This window comes from Sciurus carolinensis, chromosome 6, assembly GCF_902686445.1.
Source record: "Sciurus carolinensis chromosome 6, mSciCar1.2, whole genome shotgun sequence".
Classification (NCBI taxonomy): Eukaryota; Metazoa; Chordata; class Mammalia; order Rodentia; family Sciuridae; genus Sciurus; species Sciurus carolinensis.
The window spans coordinates 158,460,771-158,479,607 of record NC_062218.1 but is presented as its reverse complement, the minus strand read 5'-3'; the positions used below and the strand labels follow the sequence as shown (position 1 = coordinate 158,479,607).

The 18,837-nt window shown below is 43.2% G+C and overlaps 1 protein-coding gene across 4 annotated transcripts in view; it reads right to left on the bottom strand.

Moving 5' to 3' along the window:
- The window catches only part of Ranbp17 (RAN binding protein 17), a 278,012-nt gene that overhangs the window by 49,796 nt on the left and 209,379 nt on the right, over positions 1–18,837 (bottom strand). For all 4 annotated transcript variants that reach the window (XM_047555336.1, XM_047555337.1, XM_047555338.1 and 1 more), the window contains 3 exons: positions 18,355–18,443; positions 10,611–10,718; positions 8,419–8,501 (listed from right to left, as the gene is read on the bottom strand). In XM_047555336.1, coding sequence (XP_047411292.1) covers positions 8,419–8,501; positions 10,611–10,718; positions 18,355–18,443 — 280 coding nt within the window. The remainder of the gene's footprint in view (positions 1–8,418; positions 8,502–10,610; positions 10,719–18,354; positions 18,444–18,837) is intronic.

Sequence of the window (18,837 nt, the reverse complement as noted above, 5' to 3'; positions counted from 1 at the left end):
AAACAGAGAAAAATGAAGTAATTCCTAATATTTAAAGCTCATGGAGTTTATTATATAACCATTATATATATGTGTGTGTGTGTGTGTGTGTGTGTGTGTGTGTGTGTGTGTCTTCTTATTAGTTGACTGTGAATCTAACTAAAGCTATAATCATCAGCTGGAAATCTCCACTGAACCCTACTTCTCTGGATGGTCTAGGTTCCCAGTCAGCCACCACCACTTCCTGAATGATATTATATACAAATAATAGACTTAGGTGAGGGGGCAAGTCTTGTCCCAGACTGAATATTAACAAAAAGAAAATTACTGTTTGAAGAAGGCAAGGACCATTAGTATGTGCAAAGTAGTAAACATGGTTCTTTAAGTTCTCCAGAACAGATACGCCCTTTTTCTGTGTATGATGGCGGGAATTCTGTTAGACTGTACCATGAGGTAGGAGAGAATCGTTGATGGGCAAGGGGCAATAACAGGATACTCCCATGCTGAGGGCTAACTTAGGTGACTTATTCTGTCCCTTTCTCCTCTAGCTCTGTATCAGACAAGCTGTGTACAATGCCCACTATTAAAGTGGTTTCACAAAAATATAAATATATCACACCACTTTGTTTAGAACCATTCAGCATTTTCCTTAAGGAAAATATATCATTACTGATAAAGTTGAAAGAACACTGAAAACCATAAAACATTGATAAAAGCAACTGAAGAAAACAAATAAATGAAAATATATCCCATGCCCGAATATTGGAAGAATACTCTGAAAATGTCCACACTACCCAAACCATTACACAGATTCACTGTGACCCCTGTCAAAATCCCAGTGACATTCTTCACTGAAATAGAAAAAAAATCTTACAATTCACATGAAGCCATAAAATGCCCTGAACAGCCAGAATGATATGGAGAAAGACAGGGTTGGAGACATCACACGTCCCCACTCAAAGCTGATGACAGAGCTACAGTCATCAAAACAATGCGACACTGGCAGAAAGGCAGTCATGCAGAGAAGGGGGAAAGAAGAGTCCAGAAATAAATCCAAACACACGGGCAACTAAGTTCTGATAGGGGCACCAAAGGACCCAATGGGGAAAGGCCAACCTCGTCAATAAAGGTCCCAGGAAGACTGGCCTTCCAACCTACGAGAGATTAAACTGGGCCTCCACCTTATGCAACACACAAGAACCAAGTCCAAATGGATGGCAGACCTAAACATAAGAAGGACTGCAAAACTCCTTGGAGCTACACAGGGACAAGCTCCTCAGCACCGGCCTTGGCAACGACTTTATTTTCGATCACACTAAAAGTTCAGGCCACAAAGGCCAAAATGGGACTTCCTTAAACTAAAAAGCTTCAGCACAGCAAAGGAAATGAACAAAATGAAATGTGTTCAACAGAACAAGAAACGTATCTGCCAACTATTCATCTGATAAAGAGGTAGCATACAACATTTATACAGAACCTGTACAACTCGATCATGGACAAACAACACGATTAAAAACAGGACAAATGACTGGAATAGACATTCCTTCAAAACACACATAGAAATGGCCACCACGTACATGGTTCCTTGCTAGAGAAAGGCAAGTCGAGCCCACAGAGGCACCTCGGGCCCATCAGGAAGGCCGTTCTCAAAGTGTGTCTGTACATACACACACATACACACACCTATATACAGATACTCACACAGCGAAATATTATTCAGCCCCCAAAAGGAACAAGATCTTGCATTTTGCCACAATTTGGATAAGTCTGGAGGATCTCCCACCAAGTGAAATAAGCCAAATACAGTAAGAAAAATATTGTATGATTTCACTAATATGTGAAACCAGAAAAAAATCTGCTGGTTACCAGGGGTAGTAGAGGAATGGGAAGAAACGGGGAGTTGCAGGCCAAGTATATAGAGAAGTATGCAGGTAAGTGGGATGAATAAGTCTAGCCATCTAAGGTACACGACGATATATGATAAAAGTGTACGCTATCCAGGCTCCATGCTAAATGAGTGGATTCTTAGCTCTCTCACACACACAAAAGGGTAAGTATGTGAGAGCATGGGCATGTTTACTTGCTTCACTAAAGTAACCTCTACTATTTGTATCCCATAACATCATGCTGTATGCCTTAAGTATACATTTATTTAAGAAAGAATAACACTGTAATTCCTTGTTTTGATCCAGGTATTACTTGATATTTGTTCGGTTCATTGCCTAAAACTCTCTAGTATTTGCTTTGGTCTCTGGTAATTTTGAAACCCCTGCAGTTTCCTAATATGCTGTGCTGTTTTCTATTTATGTGCTTTGTAAAAGCTATCCTTTGCTTTAAATGCCCTTTTCAAACTTCTGGGCCCTACTCCTTCAAGAACCCCGGCTCCTCTGACCCTCGGTCTGCATCGCAGTCTCTTCTGGGCTCCACGGCACTCTCAATACCTTTCAAGCCAACGCAGAGCAGAATGCATTGTGATTCTTCATTTCCTGTCTGAATCCCTGCTGGACTCAAGTTCCTCAAGGGAAGATCACTGAGCTGCTGCTTCTGTGTGGCGTGTGTATTTCCTAACCCTTGTAACACTCACAGTATCAGGCATAGTAACTGCTCAATAAACAGGAGCTGCTTGGATGAGGGAGTCCATTAGCATTTTTTGCCTGTATGTGAAAAAGGTTTACTTTTACCGTGGAGTGACGAAAGGGGATTCTCAAACACCAGCAGACTCCTGGATTTGCTGGAATGTGTTTCTCAAGGCCTTCCTGACCTTGGTTTTAGGGTCCTGTTGGGTCCAGTATTCCATGCTACTTTGTTCATGGCTCCTGGATCATCTGTTTTCAAGAACTACTCAACTCCAAGCTGGCATTTCCTGAGCTTCTGATTACTTCAAGCCCAAAGCAGTCCTTCCCTAGCTTGGAATCATCTAAATATGTGTGTGCAGCCATGATCCTCTGTTCTCACAGTGCTTCTAACAGAACATGTCCTTCATTTTCATGATCTTTAATTTTTTTCTTTAAAGGTGATACCTTTTACAAATACATCTTGTGCAACTCGGTATGTGGGTGGTTCTGGCCAAAGTGGCAGCAGAGTCCTTCCTCTACTTTCTGGAAAGCCCACATGGCACTGACAGACTCCAAGGGCTCTGCAAAACCCACTGTGCAAGCCACTGGTCTGTCATCCGGTCACCAGGGTGGTTTATGCACATTAAGTTACACGGACTGCTTGAAAGATGCAAACTCTTACGTTTCGTGAATAATCTCGCGTGTTCTGCCCTTTTTTTTTTTTTTTTTTTTTGGGTGCTGGGGATCGAACCCAGAGCCTTGTGCTTACAAGGCAAGCACTTTACCAACTGAGCTATCTCCCCAGCCCCTCTGCCCATTTTTAAAGTTCAGTTTTCAACACTGAGCTTTCTGACATCAGGCACTGAGGGAAGGGAAGGTGCAGCCCACCCCGACAGCTACGGAAATGCCTGCCACTCCTCCCTCCGTGCACACTCTGGCCAACAGATGTCACCAAAGATACCAGCACCCAGAGGCGCAGGGAGAGATCAGACGAATGGAAATTGAGGATAAAAAACATCCAGTTCTTAAAACTAAGAAGTAGGTTTCTAAAGTAATAAAATTTATTACACTGCATGCAACATTTTAACCAAAAATTTAAGAAAGAAATTTCTTTTATTAAGTTGCTCAGGCTGAACGGATCACAGCACTAAGTTTTGAAATACACGTTCTTGAAGCAATTTAAAACTCATTAGAAATAATAGGCCTGGGCTAGTAGAAAATGTGGTAAAATTTAATCCTCATCCAAATGTTACCTGGGCTGTACAAACAGGAAATTGTTTTGTGCTACTGTGGCTAACCTCACTGCTGACCCTGAGCTGTAACGGCAAGAGCAGCGGAGAGCCGAGGCGAAATTAAAAACTTACATCAAAGTATATCATGACAGAATGTAGATAAATAAAACAGCATATCAGAAGTATTATTTTTCTGCCAGTCTCAGAGAGTGTGAGGGTGGAGGTAGTCCACAAAACATCAAACAAATCAGGAGCATCAGGTAAGGGGTCCTTCCCCTTCCGCACCGCCCAGATCACTGAACGCCACCCAGGAGGGGTGAGCAGAGAGGACAGGGACAGAAAGGATCCCAGAGCGTTCTGGCCTGTTTCCTCCGTGGGTCTCCCCTTCTTTCACACCTTGTCTTACCACAGAGATAAATAATGCCTCGGACTGCTGGGGGCCACCCTGCTCCCTCCAGTGAGCATGCAAGACTCTCCAGAGGTAAAAGCACAGGTGACAGAACATCACACAAGGTAAGAGACCCAGCAGCCTGCCGGGAGCCAGCCTGGGGATGGCTGGAGCGTGGAGGAAATCTGCAGTGCCCGGAAAGGGCACGTGTTAGTCGCTGTACACGTTGAAGGACACTTTCCCATCAACCCTTTGGTGTCCCTTAAGTTTCGGGTCACTGCTTCACCTAAACCTCCAAGGCACCATATTCCTGTGGCACTCCCAGGAGGCAGGAAGGAGGGCAGAAAGACTCCTGGTCTAAAGTCACACTGACTTGGAATGAAGTCCCAACTCACCTCCCTGCCACTGCATCGTATCTGGCTCGCCCCCGAACCCCACAAGCTTATGGGACTCATGGTTAACTGGCCGAGAGCTTCCATACATTATCTAATGATCCTGCAAGGTAGGCGTATTTCCCCATTTAAGCAAGGCACGTGGACAACCCAGCCAAGGTCATGTAACTAGGGAGCTGCAGATGATGCCACCCACCCTGAGGATTCAACAGGTATGTATGAAGAGTGACCTAATTCAGAAGGAGCAGGCGTGTGGCGGCTGGTGGAAACCGGAAGTCACAGCACCAGTGGGTCACGGTGGGAAGCAGAGCCTTTCTTCAGGTAGAGGAGCACCTGACTGGCTCCTCGAGGATGCCTGCGGGTCTCTCTCTCGTCAGCCTTGCTTCTCCCCCTCCAGCCTCTCTCCCTTGGTCTCCCTCCTCCTGCACCTCTCCACCTCCACTGAAGCACCTGGTCCCTGGAAGACAACTGGCGGGAGACAGGGAGTGTCTGAAGTCCACGGAGTTTCCCCGTGTCACTTGCTGGACATCCGTGCTGTCCAAGACAGCCAGTGGTACTGCAAGAGGACAAGGCACTGTTCTTATTAGCCCCACTGCCTGTGAACAAGCCCGAAAGGAAGAAGTGCATTTATGAAGAAATGAGGCAGGAAAGAGCACTGTGACCAACAACAGGAGCCTGACATTGGCCCAGGCCGAGCCCTCCCGACGGCTGTTCTGCAGATGCACTGTGCCATAATGGGACTGTCTCCTTTAACAAAATAAGGAAACTGTCACTCAGTGCTCATCACAGGCAGTGTGGACCAGGCAGGACACACCCTGGACGATGAAGACCCGGAGACCACCACCAGTGAGCACCCATTCCACGCTTCCCCGCACCAGGCCTCCACCTGAGAAGCCCAGTGAACCCCTGATCCTACACAGGCACGAGGTCAGTAGGTCTTTATTATTCCTGATTGTATACATGAGAAAATTGGCAAGAAGGTGTTCATCACTTAAGTCCTGGAGTTGGTAAGTACCGGGACTAAGATTGGAACCCAGACCTTCTAATCTCCCAAAACTGTTCTTTTAAATATACGCCATGCTGTTCTTGGAACCATGCATCTTAGTATGACAAGACATGGACAGGACACGAAGCTCAACTCAAGTGGACCAAGGACCTAGGCACTGGACCAGAGACCCTGCATCTCCTAGAAGAAAAAGGAGGCCCAACTTTCCATTGCGTCGGCCTAGGAACCGACTTCCTCAACAAGAGCCCTGAAGCGCAGAAGTAAAATCAAGAACCAATAAATGGGATGGGATCAAACTAAAAAGCTTCCTCACGGCAAAGGAAACAATCAAAAACATGAACAGTGGACCTACAGAATGGGAGAAAATCCTTACCACCTGCACCTCAGATAGTACATCAATCTCCAGGTTATATAAAGAACTCAAACTGAACGCCAAAAAACCAACTCAATAAATGGGCAAAGGAACAGAACAGGCACTTACAGAAGAAATACAAATGGTCAACAAATATATGGAAAAATGTTCATCATCTCTAGTAATTAGAGAAATGCAAAATGAAACTACACTGAGATTCCGTCTCGCTCTAGTCAGAACAGCAATTATCAAGAATACAAGTAATGATAAATGTTGGTGAGGATGTGGGAAAAAAGGTACACTTGTATATTGCTGGTGGGAATACAAATTGGTGCAAATACTCTGGAAAGCTCTATGGAGATTCCGCAGAAAACTCGCAATGGAACCACCATTTGACCCAGTTATCCCACTCAGTATATATGCAAAGAATTTAAAATCAGCAAAGTGCAGTGGAATAGCCACATCAATGTTTATAGCAGCTCAATTCACAATAGCTAAGCTATGGAACTAACCTAGGTGCTCTTCAACAGATGAATGGATAGAGAAAATACGGTGTGTGTATATATGTACATACATACACACACACACACACTGGAATATCACTCAGCCATAAAGAACGACATTATGGCATTTGCTGGTAAATGTATGGACATGAAGACTATCATGCTAAATGAAATAAGCAAATCCCCAAAACACCAAAGGCCGAATGTTCTCTGTGTTATGTGGATGCTACCACACAGAAAGGGAGGGGAAGGAAGAACAGAAGTTCATTGGATTAGACAAAGGGGAATAAAGGGAAGGGAAGGGGGATGGGAATAGGAAAGACAGCAGGATGAACTGGACATAACTTTCCTATGTTCATATATGAATATACCACCAGTGAAACTCCACATCATGTACAACCACAAGAAAGGGAAGTTATATTTCACATACGTATACCGTGTCAAAATACATTCTACTGTCATGTGTAGCTAAAAAGAACAATAAACAAAAGACAGAGACAAGAATTAGATACACATGGAAAGTAAGGCAACCTGCATTTAGAACACATAAAAGGGGTCTGTTTGCCTCTAGGAGGCAAAGCGTTTCTGTTTTGTATGCTTCCAATGTGTCTATTTTCAAGTAGATAGAAAGCAGTGACAATGTTGTGGCTGGTCCACATGAAAACAAGCGTGAATTCACTCTCGTAAACAGGTGATTTCTAGTTTCCACACACTTATACCTCAAGCTCTACAAATCAAACGTGCAGTGAGAACATTTGACGTTTAGCTGCAGCAGAGGCCTATCGTGTTCACAGACACGAGCTGTAGGACATGTTTCTAACTAAAAACAATTTAAAACACCTATTTTTTCTGTATTTTTAAAAAATAGGCTTTGACTTTTCAAAAAAATAATGTTTTGAATGGCTGTTTACACACACGCATGTACAAACCATGAGCCCAAAGAAACCTTTCCTCATTAAAAATAAATAAATAAATTAATTAAATAAAGGGGCTTCAAAAATTTTTGTAAAATCTGTTTCTAGGTACTCAAAAAAGGAATCAGGGGCAATTTTCTTTCTTTCTTTTTCTCTCTCTGTCTTTCTAGGACCAGAACCCAGGGGCACTACACCACTGAGCTATATCCCCTGCCCTTTTTTATTTTATTTTCTGACATAGGATCCCGCTGACTTACTAAGGCTGGCCTCAAACTTGCAATCCTCCTGCCTCAGCCTCTCAAGTAATTAGATTATAGGAGTGTGCCACTGTGCCCCATTGAGAATCACAGGCAATTTCTGAGTTAAAATGTACTTGAGAGTGAGGAAAATGAGATCAGGCAGGCAAGAGAAAGACAATGAAGAAAAAGAGGACACAAGGAAACATGGCTTGGGTAGGAATGCACTGCAGAGTCTGCCCAGCGTGTGCCAGACTCGAGGATCCTGCCCACCCTGTGCCCATACCCTACACATAAATCCTAGAGTGCAGAGAATTCCATGGATGAAGTTGTCAGAACTGGCAAGTATTAGGGTGTATGGTAGTTCGTGGGTCCAAAATGATAACTAAATTCCAAAACTTTGAGACCCTGATCTAATAGGGCAACCTTCACTAGAGAACTCTGCTTCAAGTAGGGCCATGTCCCAAAGCTTCCGTCATAAAACGTTACTGTTCTTTACAAGGACATTTCCCCCAAATTCTGGAACATACTGGTCTAAGCATTCCTTGACTCAAGATAGCAAATGCCCTGATGCAAGTTTGAGTGATTTCGAGTATGCTATGACTTTTTAATATTCTATCTAGCACATTCCCCTTGCCTCCTGACACTGCGAGTCCATCCAAATGAGAGCCATCAGGCTGGTCAGGCGGGCCCAACTCCCTCCACGCCAGCATGATGGCCCCTGGCTTCCTGCACTCCCTTTAGCCACTGCACAAATTCATACAGATATGAAGCCTTGAAAGAACAAAATAACCAACATCTTTCTTTTCTCCAAAGAGATAAAAGTTATATTGCAAGACAAATATGGAAAAGGATACTCACCATAAGTGCAAATCATTTTACTAGCTTCTCTGAAGAGAAGAATTCCATTAGGAGATGATACATCAAAATTCAAACGCTGGGACCTAGGAAGTAGAGCAAGAAATTAAACTATATGTGCAGATAAAGAAACCAACTATAGGTTGAAAATGTCCAGCATTTTCATTTATTGGAAGCAGCAGTACAATTATCTCCTACACTGCCATTGCAATCAACAACTGTTGATAAAATATGTATGCTAATCTTCTCACTACAAAGATACTAGGACAATTAAGAAGGGTTATTTTCTTTTATTTGCTGATTTAAAGAGTTTATAAACATGGTATCCTGATACGCTGGATCACAGATTTTTTTTTTATCCTCTTCCTTTCACGCAAAGTGGTTGGTGGAAATAAAAACCCCATGTGTACATGTATAAGTTTATATGGAAACTTGGACAGAGTTGTAATTTATACATCTGACATCTTCTACAGTGTCTGGTACATATTTTTAAAGCAAATTCCAAGCAACAGGAAATGCAGGTACCTTTAATACTGCACAAATTCATAATGAATCGTGTCGCATTTCAAGCAAATTTCAAACACGTGAAATCATGTCACACATGACAGTTTCCAGTGCCCATGGATTACGTGAAGAGAAGCAAATGTCAGAAGTTCTCTGATTCCACTTCCCTGGTTCCTGACAGGTGTGAAACAGGGTAAGAACTGACAAGCCATCCTGACTCTGTTCTACTTTTAAAACATCTGTCTTTAGTTGGCTCTGATATGCCCTCTTGGTGTGCTCTCAAGATAACAATGATTTAAAAAGAAGAAAATCGGCAACAAACCAAAAATCCAAAAGCAAACTCGTTGCTGAAGTCCATTTGCCACAAATAGAACTGATGTTTCCCTGTGTTTCCAAAATAGTATCATGTGCAATGATAATGTCTGAAAAATATTTTGTATGCAAACACATACAATTCCTGATTAGAGAAAAGAAATGCGTGTGTGTGTGTGTGTGTGTGTGTGTGTGTGTGTGTCTGTTTGCATTACATTCTAGAGAAATACAAGATAACATATTTTCACTAGATGGTTCTTAGAACATTTGTGCTAGATATGAAATATCTGTCTGGCAGACATAAAAAGCTATACAATATAAAATGCAATGATTTCTCCTTTAGTATGAAATGCTATATCAGTAACATAGTATCGATAATCTGATTAAAAAATTGACATTTAATAGAAAAATTTCTAATATAAAATAGAAAGCCAATCTTCTTTTAGTATTTAAAGCACCCACAAGAATGGTTTTCAAAAAACGAACAGTTTTCAAAAGAAAAATACTCACATGTCTTTGCCAGGTCTTTCCGCCTCATTTTAGAGGAAAGATTTTAAAGCACGGTGGTGAACGATTCGGCAACAGAGAGAAAATTAGAGCTGCACCGGCCCCTCCCTCCCTGCCTGGCATCTCCCTTCCCTGGCGCTGTTTACAAAGAGGCACTGATGGAGCAAGATGCCTAAGTGACAGGTAATTTGGTGCTAAGCAATATCCACAATGACATATTTTAAAGACGTAAACACAATTAGCTTGCTGCAGTTTTTGTCTTTTAGTTACATTTTGTTAATATTTATATGCGGGGTCTGTGAATCTCTGCTGGTCTATGCAAATTATAAGGGCACCCAGGCAATTTCTGCGAAGTGTCATGGCTGCTATTTCAATGAGAACTGTGAGTGCATAAATCATCCAAACACATCCTGGCATCAAGGAAGAGACGCAGCATCCAAGTGGAAGTGGGACAATCCCCAGAGCTCCTGAGGCAACAGCCACATGCCCACGTGCTGCTCTGAGATGCAGGTTCTCATGCACGAAGTGGAGACCCCCTAAACTTCCTTCTTGCTCTAAAGTTCCTTAGGATTACAGTGGAGCAGTGGCAGAGCTGAAAGGGCTGTCCTTCCCTCCGTCTTGTGCCTGAGTGCTTTAGATCACGTGGGTGCTCTAGTCTTCTCATGGGTTTCTATTTCCCTATGTCTCCACGCAGGCCAAGGTCATAGCACCTCTCCCTCCTTCATACCCACCTGAGTGCGCCACACCGTTGTCTCCCCCTTCCTCATCTCCCTCCTCTCCCCAGCCCTCGCTCTCTATTCCATGGCTGTCCCTGTCATCTTCAGTTCTGTCCCTGGGTCTGACATGGGGACATGGGAACATAGGTTGCTCACCTGTTTTGCATCAGTTCTGCCATAAGCTTCAGGATAGGAGTGGTGCAGGCTGGCTCCGCATACCACTGCTCAACGGCTCTCTGAAGAACTGGAAGATACGCCGGGTACCTGTTAGGAAGCCCGTTAAGGAATTTAAGGGTCAAAAAAACCAGTTCCTGGAAATTGATGCTACTTCAAAGTAAAACCAGGAAATCCACGTTTGTTCTGTGTTTAGTATTCAGTGGCAGTGATTCTATGAATGAGTCTTTCCAACCTCTATGCCTCTACTTTTGGTGGCTGCAAACAATTTGCATTTGTTTGTAACACATCCTACTGATTATGCTGTTTTTGGTATTGTTTATAAATGGAAGATATGCTTTTAAAATATCATGTAAGTAACATCTTTAAGGAATTATGCTAATGTTGTAGGAAAGGAAAATACATTGAGTTAAAGAGGAATAAAGATAAACTTGAGTCATTATTATCAGGGTTTCTTGGGAACTATACAGAGAAAAATATCATGAAATTTTAAGAATACATAGAGATAGTAACTCTAGATCTCATGTACCTATCTCCCGGCTTCGAGACTACCCATGCTGCTTTTTTTAAGTTGCTGACTAGCTTTGCTTGGTCCTACTACAGCTCCCAGAAGTATCTGGGAAGCCAGCTCGAAGAAAAGCTGAGCCCTACTAGTCTGCTCAGGGTCCATGATGCTGAGAGGTAGTCGGTCCCACGTGCACACAAGAGGAAACTCTCAGACATCCTGGTGAACACCATGAACGCACGCCCTCCGACAGGCCCAAGCCAGGGACATGAGAACCTGGACACTTCCGAGCCAGCGTCACCGGCCCTGGAGTCCTCAGGTTACCTGGTCCTGGCCAAACAGACACAGAAACACAGGATCGAGGCCTCATGCTCCGCAGAACAACTTCAACAATGCCGCTGCTTTCGTTTCTCTTTCTTTCCCCATCCTTTTCTCTTTCTGATGTTGTCCAATGTGCTTGTCTGTTTCAGGTGAAAGTGCTGAAAAGAACGGCTGAACAGTCTTCTTCTGTGTGACAGTAGGGGCCTCCAGGTGAGAAGCTTCACCGTGACTTGCTGTCTTGCTCTTGGGATACTCTACTTCTTCAGCAGGCTCACAAGGTCCTTTAAGATCTGGCCCCGTCACCTGCAGCTCACCATGGGGCACCGGTGCTCTACCTACAGCCATGCATACCTCCCTGAAAACCCACGAATGCCACCGTGTCGCCTCTCCTCCTGTCACTGCTTCCTTCTTCCCCACACAGCCCTGTCCTTCAACACCTAGCTCCAGTTTCACCTCTTTGGGCATGTTTTCCTGTTGTGTCAAGGGGCACGAGTCTCTTCCTCATCTCTGTTCAGGGGCACTCTTGACCACATCCGTTAGAACACAGTGACTCAAGGCTGGCTGCTTCTAACTATCTGTCCCCTAGGACAGGAGGTTTCCAAAGGGACAAAACCTGTGCCTGCCTACCTCTCCCTCAGATCTCGGTGCATGTCAGTTTTTCCAGGAAGCCATTCCTGACACCACGCAGGCACCACCCCAGCCTGGGTTGGGCGTGACTCCCGGGCGTGGCTTTGGGATCCTGGGCTAGCACTACACAGCACTTCAGCACCAGCTTTCTGAGGGCAGGGACTGGGAACTGACTGTATGCACAGGCCTGGCACGACGGGGATCTCAGTAAACATTAGTTGCACGAACCAGCCGACTTACAGATGAGGTTCAACTTGCTTACTTAGAACTTGTTAACTGTACATTTCACTTTGAAGCTTCAGAAAATAATTCACATAAAAAATAAGTCCTCTAAAGCCTTAAGACTGTTTTCCCCTAAAAATGCAAAAAGCAATGTTTTCCCCATTACGGTTGCCATGTTAAAGCTGTCTTTGTTTATAATGAAACAAATCCCAAACTAGAATTTACTGAAGTCCTATTCTGCAATGAACACTTTTAAGAGTCACCAGACACCAAAGGTCAAAACATTAGAGAAATCCTTGCACTCATGGAATCTATATTCTAATAGTATAAAAAACAAAACAAATACGTAATATGTTAAAAAAAAAAGTACTATGTGGAACGCAGATAACAGTGTGTGTGTGTGCTCGGGCAGGAGAGTGATACAAATATACTGAAAGAGCTGGGCCATGAACTTATTTAGGCTCTAGTCGGATACCTTACTTCTCTATGAACTGAGAGCTGTGATTCTTGACAGATGATGCGCTATGCGCTGTGTACTGTGCTGGGGACCCGGGACCCGGAATTCAGGAAGACGCAGTGTCCACTCACTGGGAGTTCATGCTTTATCAAGTGGCACAGGCGTAAGGAACACAGAGAGTACGAGAATTCTGAGGCAGAGCCGAGGAGCACAGGTGAGAAAGTATTCCATCAAAAGCTCACCTGCAGGAGCATTAGTGGGAAAACATCCAGAGGCCTACCAGGAAACTGCAGAGATCCAAATATCAGAACCGCGCATAGCAGAGGCACACAGGTCCCGGGCCAAGCACGCTAACGGCATTAGGACCACTGTAGTGTTCAGAGCACACTGCGTTCACAATGGACAAAGCCAGGGGACATGAGGGGATGCTCTTCTTTTCTGTGTGGAATGAGAGTGGTGACAATTCTAATATGCTTCTGACAGGGGTGACTGCCACAGAGAGAATGAGTGATTACTGGAAAGCAGAGCAGAGGTCTACCAAGCAGAGAGGTGAAAGGGCTTCAGAGCGAGAGCAGCAGGTTCAGACTACAGGTGAGCCTGGGAACCCATCCCAGAAGTTTAATTTTCCAGTGGCCTTGTGAGAGCTGCACATATAGGACAGGAGGAGGAGGGCAGGAGCCCTCAGGTAGAAGAGGCACAGACCTGATTTCACCTAGATCTTCTCAATGAATTCTGAAGGTCCTCACCAAATAACTGAAAAACAATGGCATATAGCAATGCCTGATTGGACACCTAGTCTAAAAATGTGAAAAGTATCAGATTTTCCTCTACAGTATCCACCCATCCATGCATGCAGTAGCCAGCAGAGAAAGCACCAGAATGCACCAGAAGGCAACACCAGAGTCCTCGCTAAAACCACCAGGAGATAAGGATTTGAGGATGTGATTCCTCAACAGAAACAGCCTGCCAGCTCGGTTCATTTAAAGGTTCTCCAGAAAGATGAAAACACCTGGAACTTTGTTCAGGAAGGCAACTGTGCTCCTGGGAGCCCCCCCTCCCTGTTGGGAAAATGCCTGTCCACTCTCTGAAGCTCAGCACAACCAGTACTCTCCCGGGAAGCCTCCCCATTTGGCCAAAACCAAAAACCTCTTCCTCAACTGTGTTCACCTAGCCTGTTGCAGGTGTCTCTGTGTGTGTGTCTTTGTGCGTGTGTGTGTGTGTGTGTGTATGGGGGGGGAGGGTATTGGGGATTGAACCCAGAAGCATGGCAACATCCCCAGTTCTTATTTTTTTATTTTAAGACAGCGTTTCACTAAGGTGCTCAGGGACTTGCTAAATTGCCTGAGGATGGCCTCAAATTTATAATCCTCCTGCCTCAGCCTCTAGAGCTGAGGGGATTACAGGTGAGCATCACCATGCCTGGCTTGTGGCATGCATCTTTATCTTAACCCACTGATGTCTATTGTTCATTTGGTTTTGTGTCTACTACACTGTGAGTTTCTGAAGAGCACCATTCACCCTTGTGTCTGGCACAAAACATACTCAAAACATTCCTGATCCACAGTGAATTTTCAGGCTTACTTTCTTCCCTTGTTTCTATCTGTCCAACATGACATTGTCTTCTTGACTTATCCTTCTGCTGGGTGTAGTCCCAGCTACTTGGGGAGGCTGAGGCAGGAGGATTGCTTGAGACCAGCATGGGCAACAATATAAAAAACAAAAGAAATACATTTCTGATTTTTATTTTTTAGGTACCAGGGATTGAACCCAAGGACATTTAACCACTGAACCACATTGTTTTTTGTTTTTTATTTGGAGACAGGTTCACACCAAGTTGCTTAGGGCCTCACTAAGTTGCAGAGGCTGGTTTTGAACTTGCACTCATCCTGCCTCAGTCTCCCAAGCTGCTGGGGTTACAGGTGTGTGCCACCACACCTGGCTATAGCTCTGATTTTGTTGGTCAAATCAAAACCTATTCCTACAGAATGAGGATCTACATTCTGTAGTTTGGTATTCAAGGGTCCCAGACAATCTATGTTTCCAAGCATTAAGTAAGTATTATCTACAATAAACACCTTCTCTACTGTTTCCTTTCTAAGTCTGGGATTAGGTTAACTGAAAATCAGTCTTTTCCCATTTCCCTGTGGGCCAGTCCTACTTATTTTGTAAGATTCAGGGCCAAGTTTTCACATTTACAAAGGCATTCCTGACCCCCAGCTAAACACCATCAATTTTCTACTAGTACTTTGTTACATCATTTACCACTTTCTATGTTACTACAAGTCATTTATGTAGATGGCCGAGTCTGCTGAACTAAAGCTCATTTGGGGGTAGGCTTTGGGTCTAAGTAATCTATACCCCTCAAGAGGACTAGACACTGGACTAAGAAAGTCCAATTTGTTAAGTGCACCAAGGGGATTCCCTCGTCTCATTCTGTTATTAGGAAAGGAAGTAAGGACAGTGGTGGAGTACGTACTTTGCGACAGACACTGTACCAGGACCTTTATATGATCACAACATTTCTCCCAACAGAACTACCCGACAGTTACTACCAGCCCTGTTCTATGGAGGTGAAAACTGTGATACAGAGACATGAGGTAATTCGCCCACAACCCACAGGCTCTCAGGAGGTGAAACCAGGCCTGGGATCTAAGACTATCTACCCTAAGGTCTGTGCTCTTCTGAGCATCACCTCTCCTGCTGTCTTTGCATGACCTTCTTATGCACATTAGTAAACAGCAATGATGGCCTGATCAGAAATCAGTGAGCTCAAAGAGCATGACAATTAAGACGGGATCAGGAAATAACATCAATATGCATTCCTTCCCTCCCCCAACTTTCCCTCTGGATTTTTGATACTTCAGTCTAAAGACAGTCTGAGAGAAATTTAAACAAGGTGATTAAATGCACTGCAAGAGAAGGAGTTTCCTCATTGTTGCACTCACTATGAGGCAAAGAAGATACCAACAATTCTCTTCGATTCTCTAGTTGTGGAAACGATTTATCAAGATGGTTGCTGCGTACTTTGAGGCAATTTAGTTTTGGAAGGACAGAGTGATAAGCAATATAGTTTGTGTAGCAGTTAATGCAGTCAGTGTTTGTAGAAATGTTTTTGAATTAAATAGCTAACCACTAAAATAGCTTTTTATCAAATAATTGTCATAAATAAAATGCATTTTGACTTTAAGATGACATGTGCTCTTACAGGAATGTTTCTTCTGCATGCTAAGGATTGTATAACAAATTAAAGAATACACGTTTATGCGGATAAAAGGCAAATAAACTTCCCCCAGCAGTAATGTGGGAATCATCACTGACGGTTTGACATATCAATATTTCAGGAAGAATAAATGACTTTCATATCCATGGTTTTTTTTTTTTATCATACACTTATTCATTTTTGCATTACTGAATACTTTGGAAAGAATCTGTACTTTATCACCTGAAACTGCTTAAAGTATTTCGAAATATTTTAATAAAGCTTTTTGAATTATCAAATAATGTAACTTTTAAACAAATTTTACTATTATTATAAATATTTGCTCTTCATCCCTTGCCCAAAGGAAAACTATAAATCTTGTCTCAACTGAATGAACACCATTTATCATATTCATTTCGTTGTCAATACAATTATGAAAAGCCTTTGGCCTTTTCCCAAGGAAGCTGATTTGCTACAGAAACTCAATTATTATAAGCAAGGCCAGTACCAAACCACTGCATTTGGCAATTTAACACAGCTTCCTGCATGACTGACACTTCGCCCTCCGCCCCTGACCCTCATAACTCCAACACCTATGGTCAAATGGAGGAGACAATGGTTTCTGCCGCAAAACGAAACAGTAAGTCCCAAGATTTTCCATTTGCTATTTTCTGCCATCTGCTGGACAAAAGTCTCATTTCACAGAGGTGCCAGAAAGAAGGAGCGAAGCTAAGAATCGGAAAACAGGCTTTATTATCCTTTGGTGCTCCGAGGGGAAGTTCTTGACCTTGGTTGTTAGTTAAAACTGCTGAAGACAAGATGTGCAGTGCTAATCACGGGAGGGCCTGGGCTGTGGCTACCAATTTTAGAGCACCCAGACTGGACTTTTGTAATTTTCCAAATAAAAGTTTTGACCTTGGTAGCTGCCATTTCTGTCTAGAGGAACGGAAGGGGCATACGTTACTGCAGTTTGCCCTTTAAAGTTAGAAGAATTATGCCTTTCCATGTTAAAATTTACAATCTCTGGAGCTGGAGTAGTAGCTCAGTGGTAGAGCACTGGCCTGGCATGTGTGAGGCCCTGGGTTCGATCCTCAGCACGATGTATAAATAAATAAATAAAATAAAGGTAAAAAATTTAAAAAAAATTGACAATCCCCGTACATGTACAGTATATGCTTATGTAAACAACACATTTGATTCTCCAGAGACATGGAAAAATCTTACCTCTAAACCTTCCCTGGGCACATAAATCTGAGTAGGTGTTAATTAACTAAAAATACAAGGCTGCACTAAAATTAATGTTTAAAATATTTGATAACATACAGAGTTCTATGAACATGCCCATCTCCCCTGCTAGTTATGCCTCTGGCCTTAACCGTGACACGGCAGTTGAAGAGTGCCTTTGAGAAGTTTCTTTTGCAATTTATGAAGAGAAGAAAGGATAAGAAAGGTCTGACTAAAGCAAGTAGAAGTGTGACTTAAAAAGCAGGTTAGCTTTAAACTAGAATTTTTTCTCACGTGCTCTGAAGATGGCACGTATAAAAGGAAGGAAGCCATCATTAATACTTACGTGACTTGTGTAAGTTGTCACTTCTACTAGCATCAAAGATGATTCACACACCACTATTAAAATGTTGGTAACTACTGATGACTAGTGAATATGTGCCAGACATTATAGAAAAGGCATCATACAGTTCAACGGGCATAGTGAGCCATGGCACTGGATAGCCTCCTTTTTCAGATGATGAAACCAGGTCTCAGAGAGAGAAACGACTTGGCCAGGTTCACACAGTCAAGGAGGGGCTGGATCTCCAGCCTCATCCATCTGGCACCAAAGCCTGTGCTCTGCTCTCTTGCACATGATGGGCACTTTTGTGGGAGATTTCTTTCTTGTGTGCTGAACCTTGGCCATGACAAATTTAAATTTTAACCCAAATGACAAATTCTGACCACTGACTACCCACTTCATGTCCATAATATTTTCATGGGAAGAAATTTAGCGTGATGTTAAGACCTCTCAGCTCTGCTCCTTGAGATGGAGTAGCCAGAGATTCAAATACCTCAAAAGTGACAAATGGCAGGACCCACCGATATCAAGTAAAGATGCCAATAGGAGCTTCCCTGCACCCCCAACATAAACAATCATTTGGGGGAAGCAATTTTTAAGTTGTTGATATTTAATGGCACCAAAAAATTGACCTCTCTGAGCTGGGTCTCTGAACGCTGTGCTCAGTTATCTGCACGCTGCCACTGTGCTGTAATTTTTAGCTGATTACACATTAGTTCATTTAGCTTTGTTTCCTCTTCCCTACTGTGCCATACTATTAAACGAAAGCGAGGGGCCTGGCATCCCTCTGTGCACAGAGCTGGTATTGTCACAGTGTAATAAGGATACATCCAGTCAAACAGCATGGTGTAGCTGGTCTTTGTGTTCAGTGCAAAGGCAATCCCTCGAAGATCTCGTGCCAGCCCGATCAACATACGCTGTCAGTGGGAAAGAGACACAGTAATTGATTTTCACGTTAGCGCAGAGCAGATGGAGTAATAATCAGGCAATAATGACCACATATCTGATTTTGATTCATTAGCTAAAATGTCTCGTTTGGATCCCTTTCTAAAGAAAACCATAGACTCTTTAAACAAACAGACCATCAATCTGCTGACCAACTCTGCTTTGCTTCTTATAAATTGAGCTATGTCATAATTCTAGAAGCTTAGGAGCATTTAGATTCTTAACGTATTTTATTTCCGAACATGCCAAATTGGGGGGGGGGCGACCAGGATTGATAATGTCACAAAACAGATATGCACAGGGTCTAGACATTATTTAACAATAGCAAAACTTAATACCAACTTGCATAAAATCATTCCAACTATA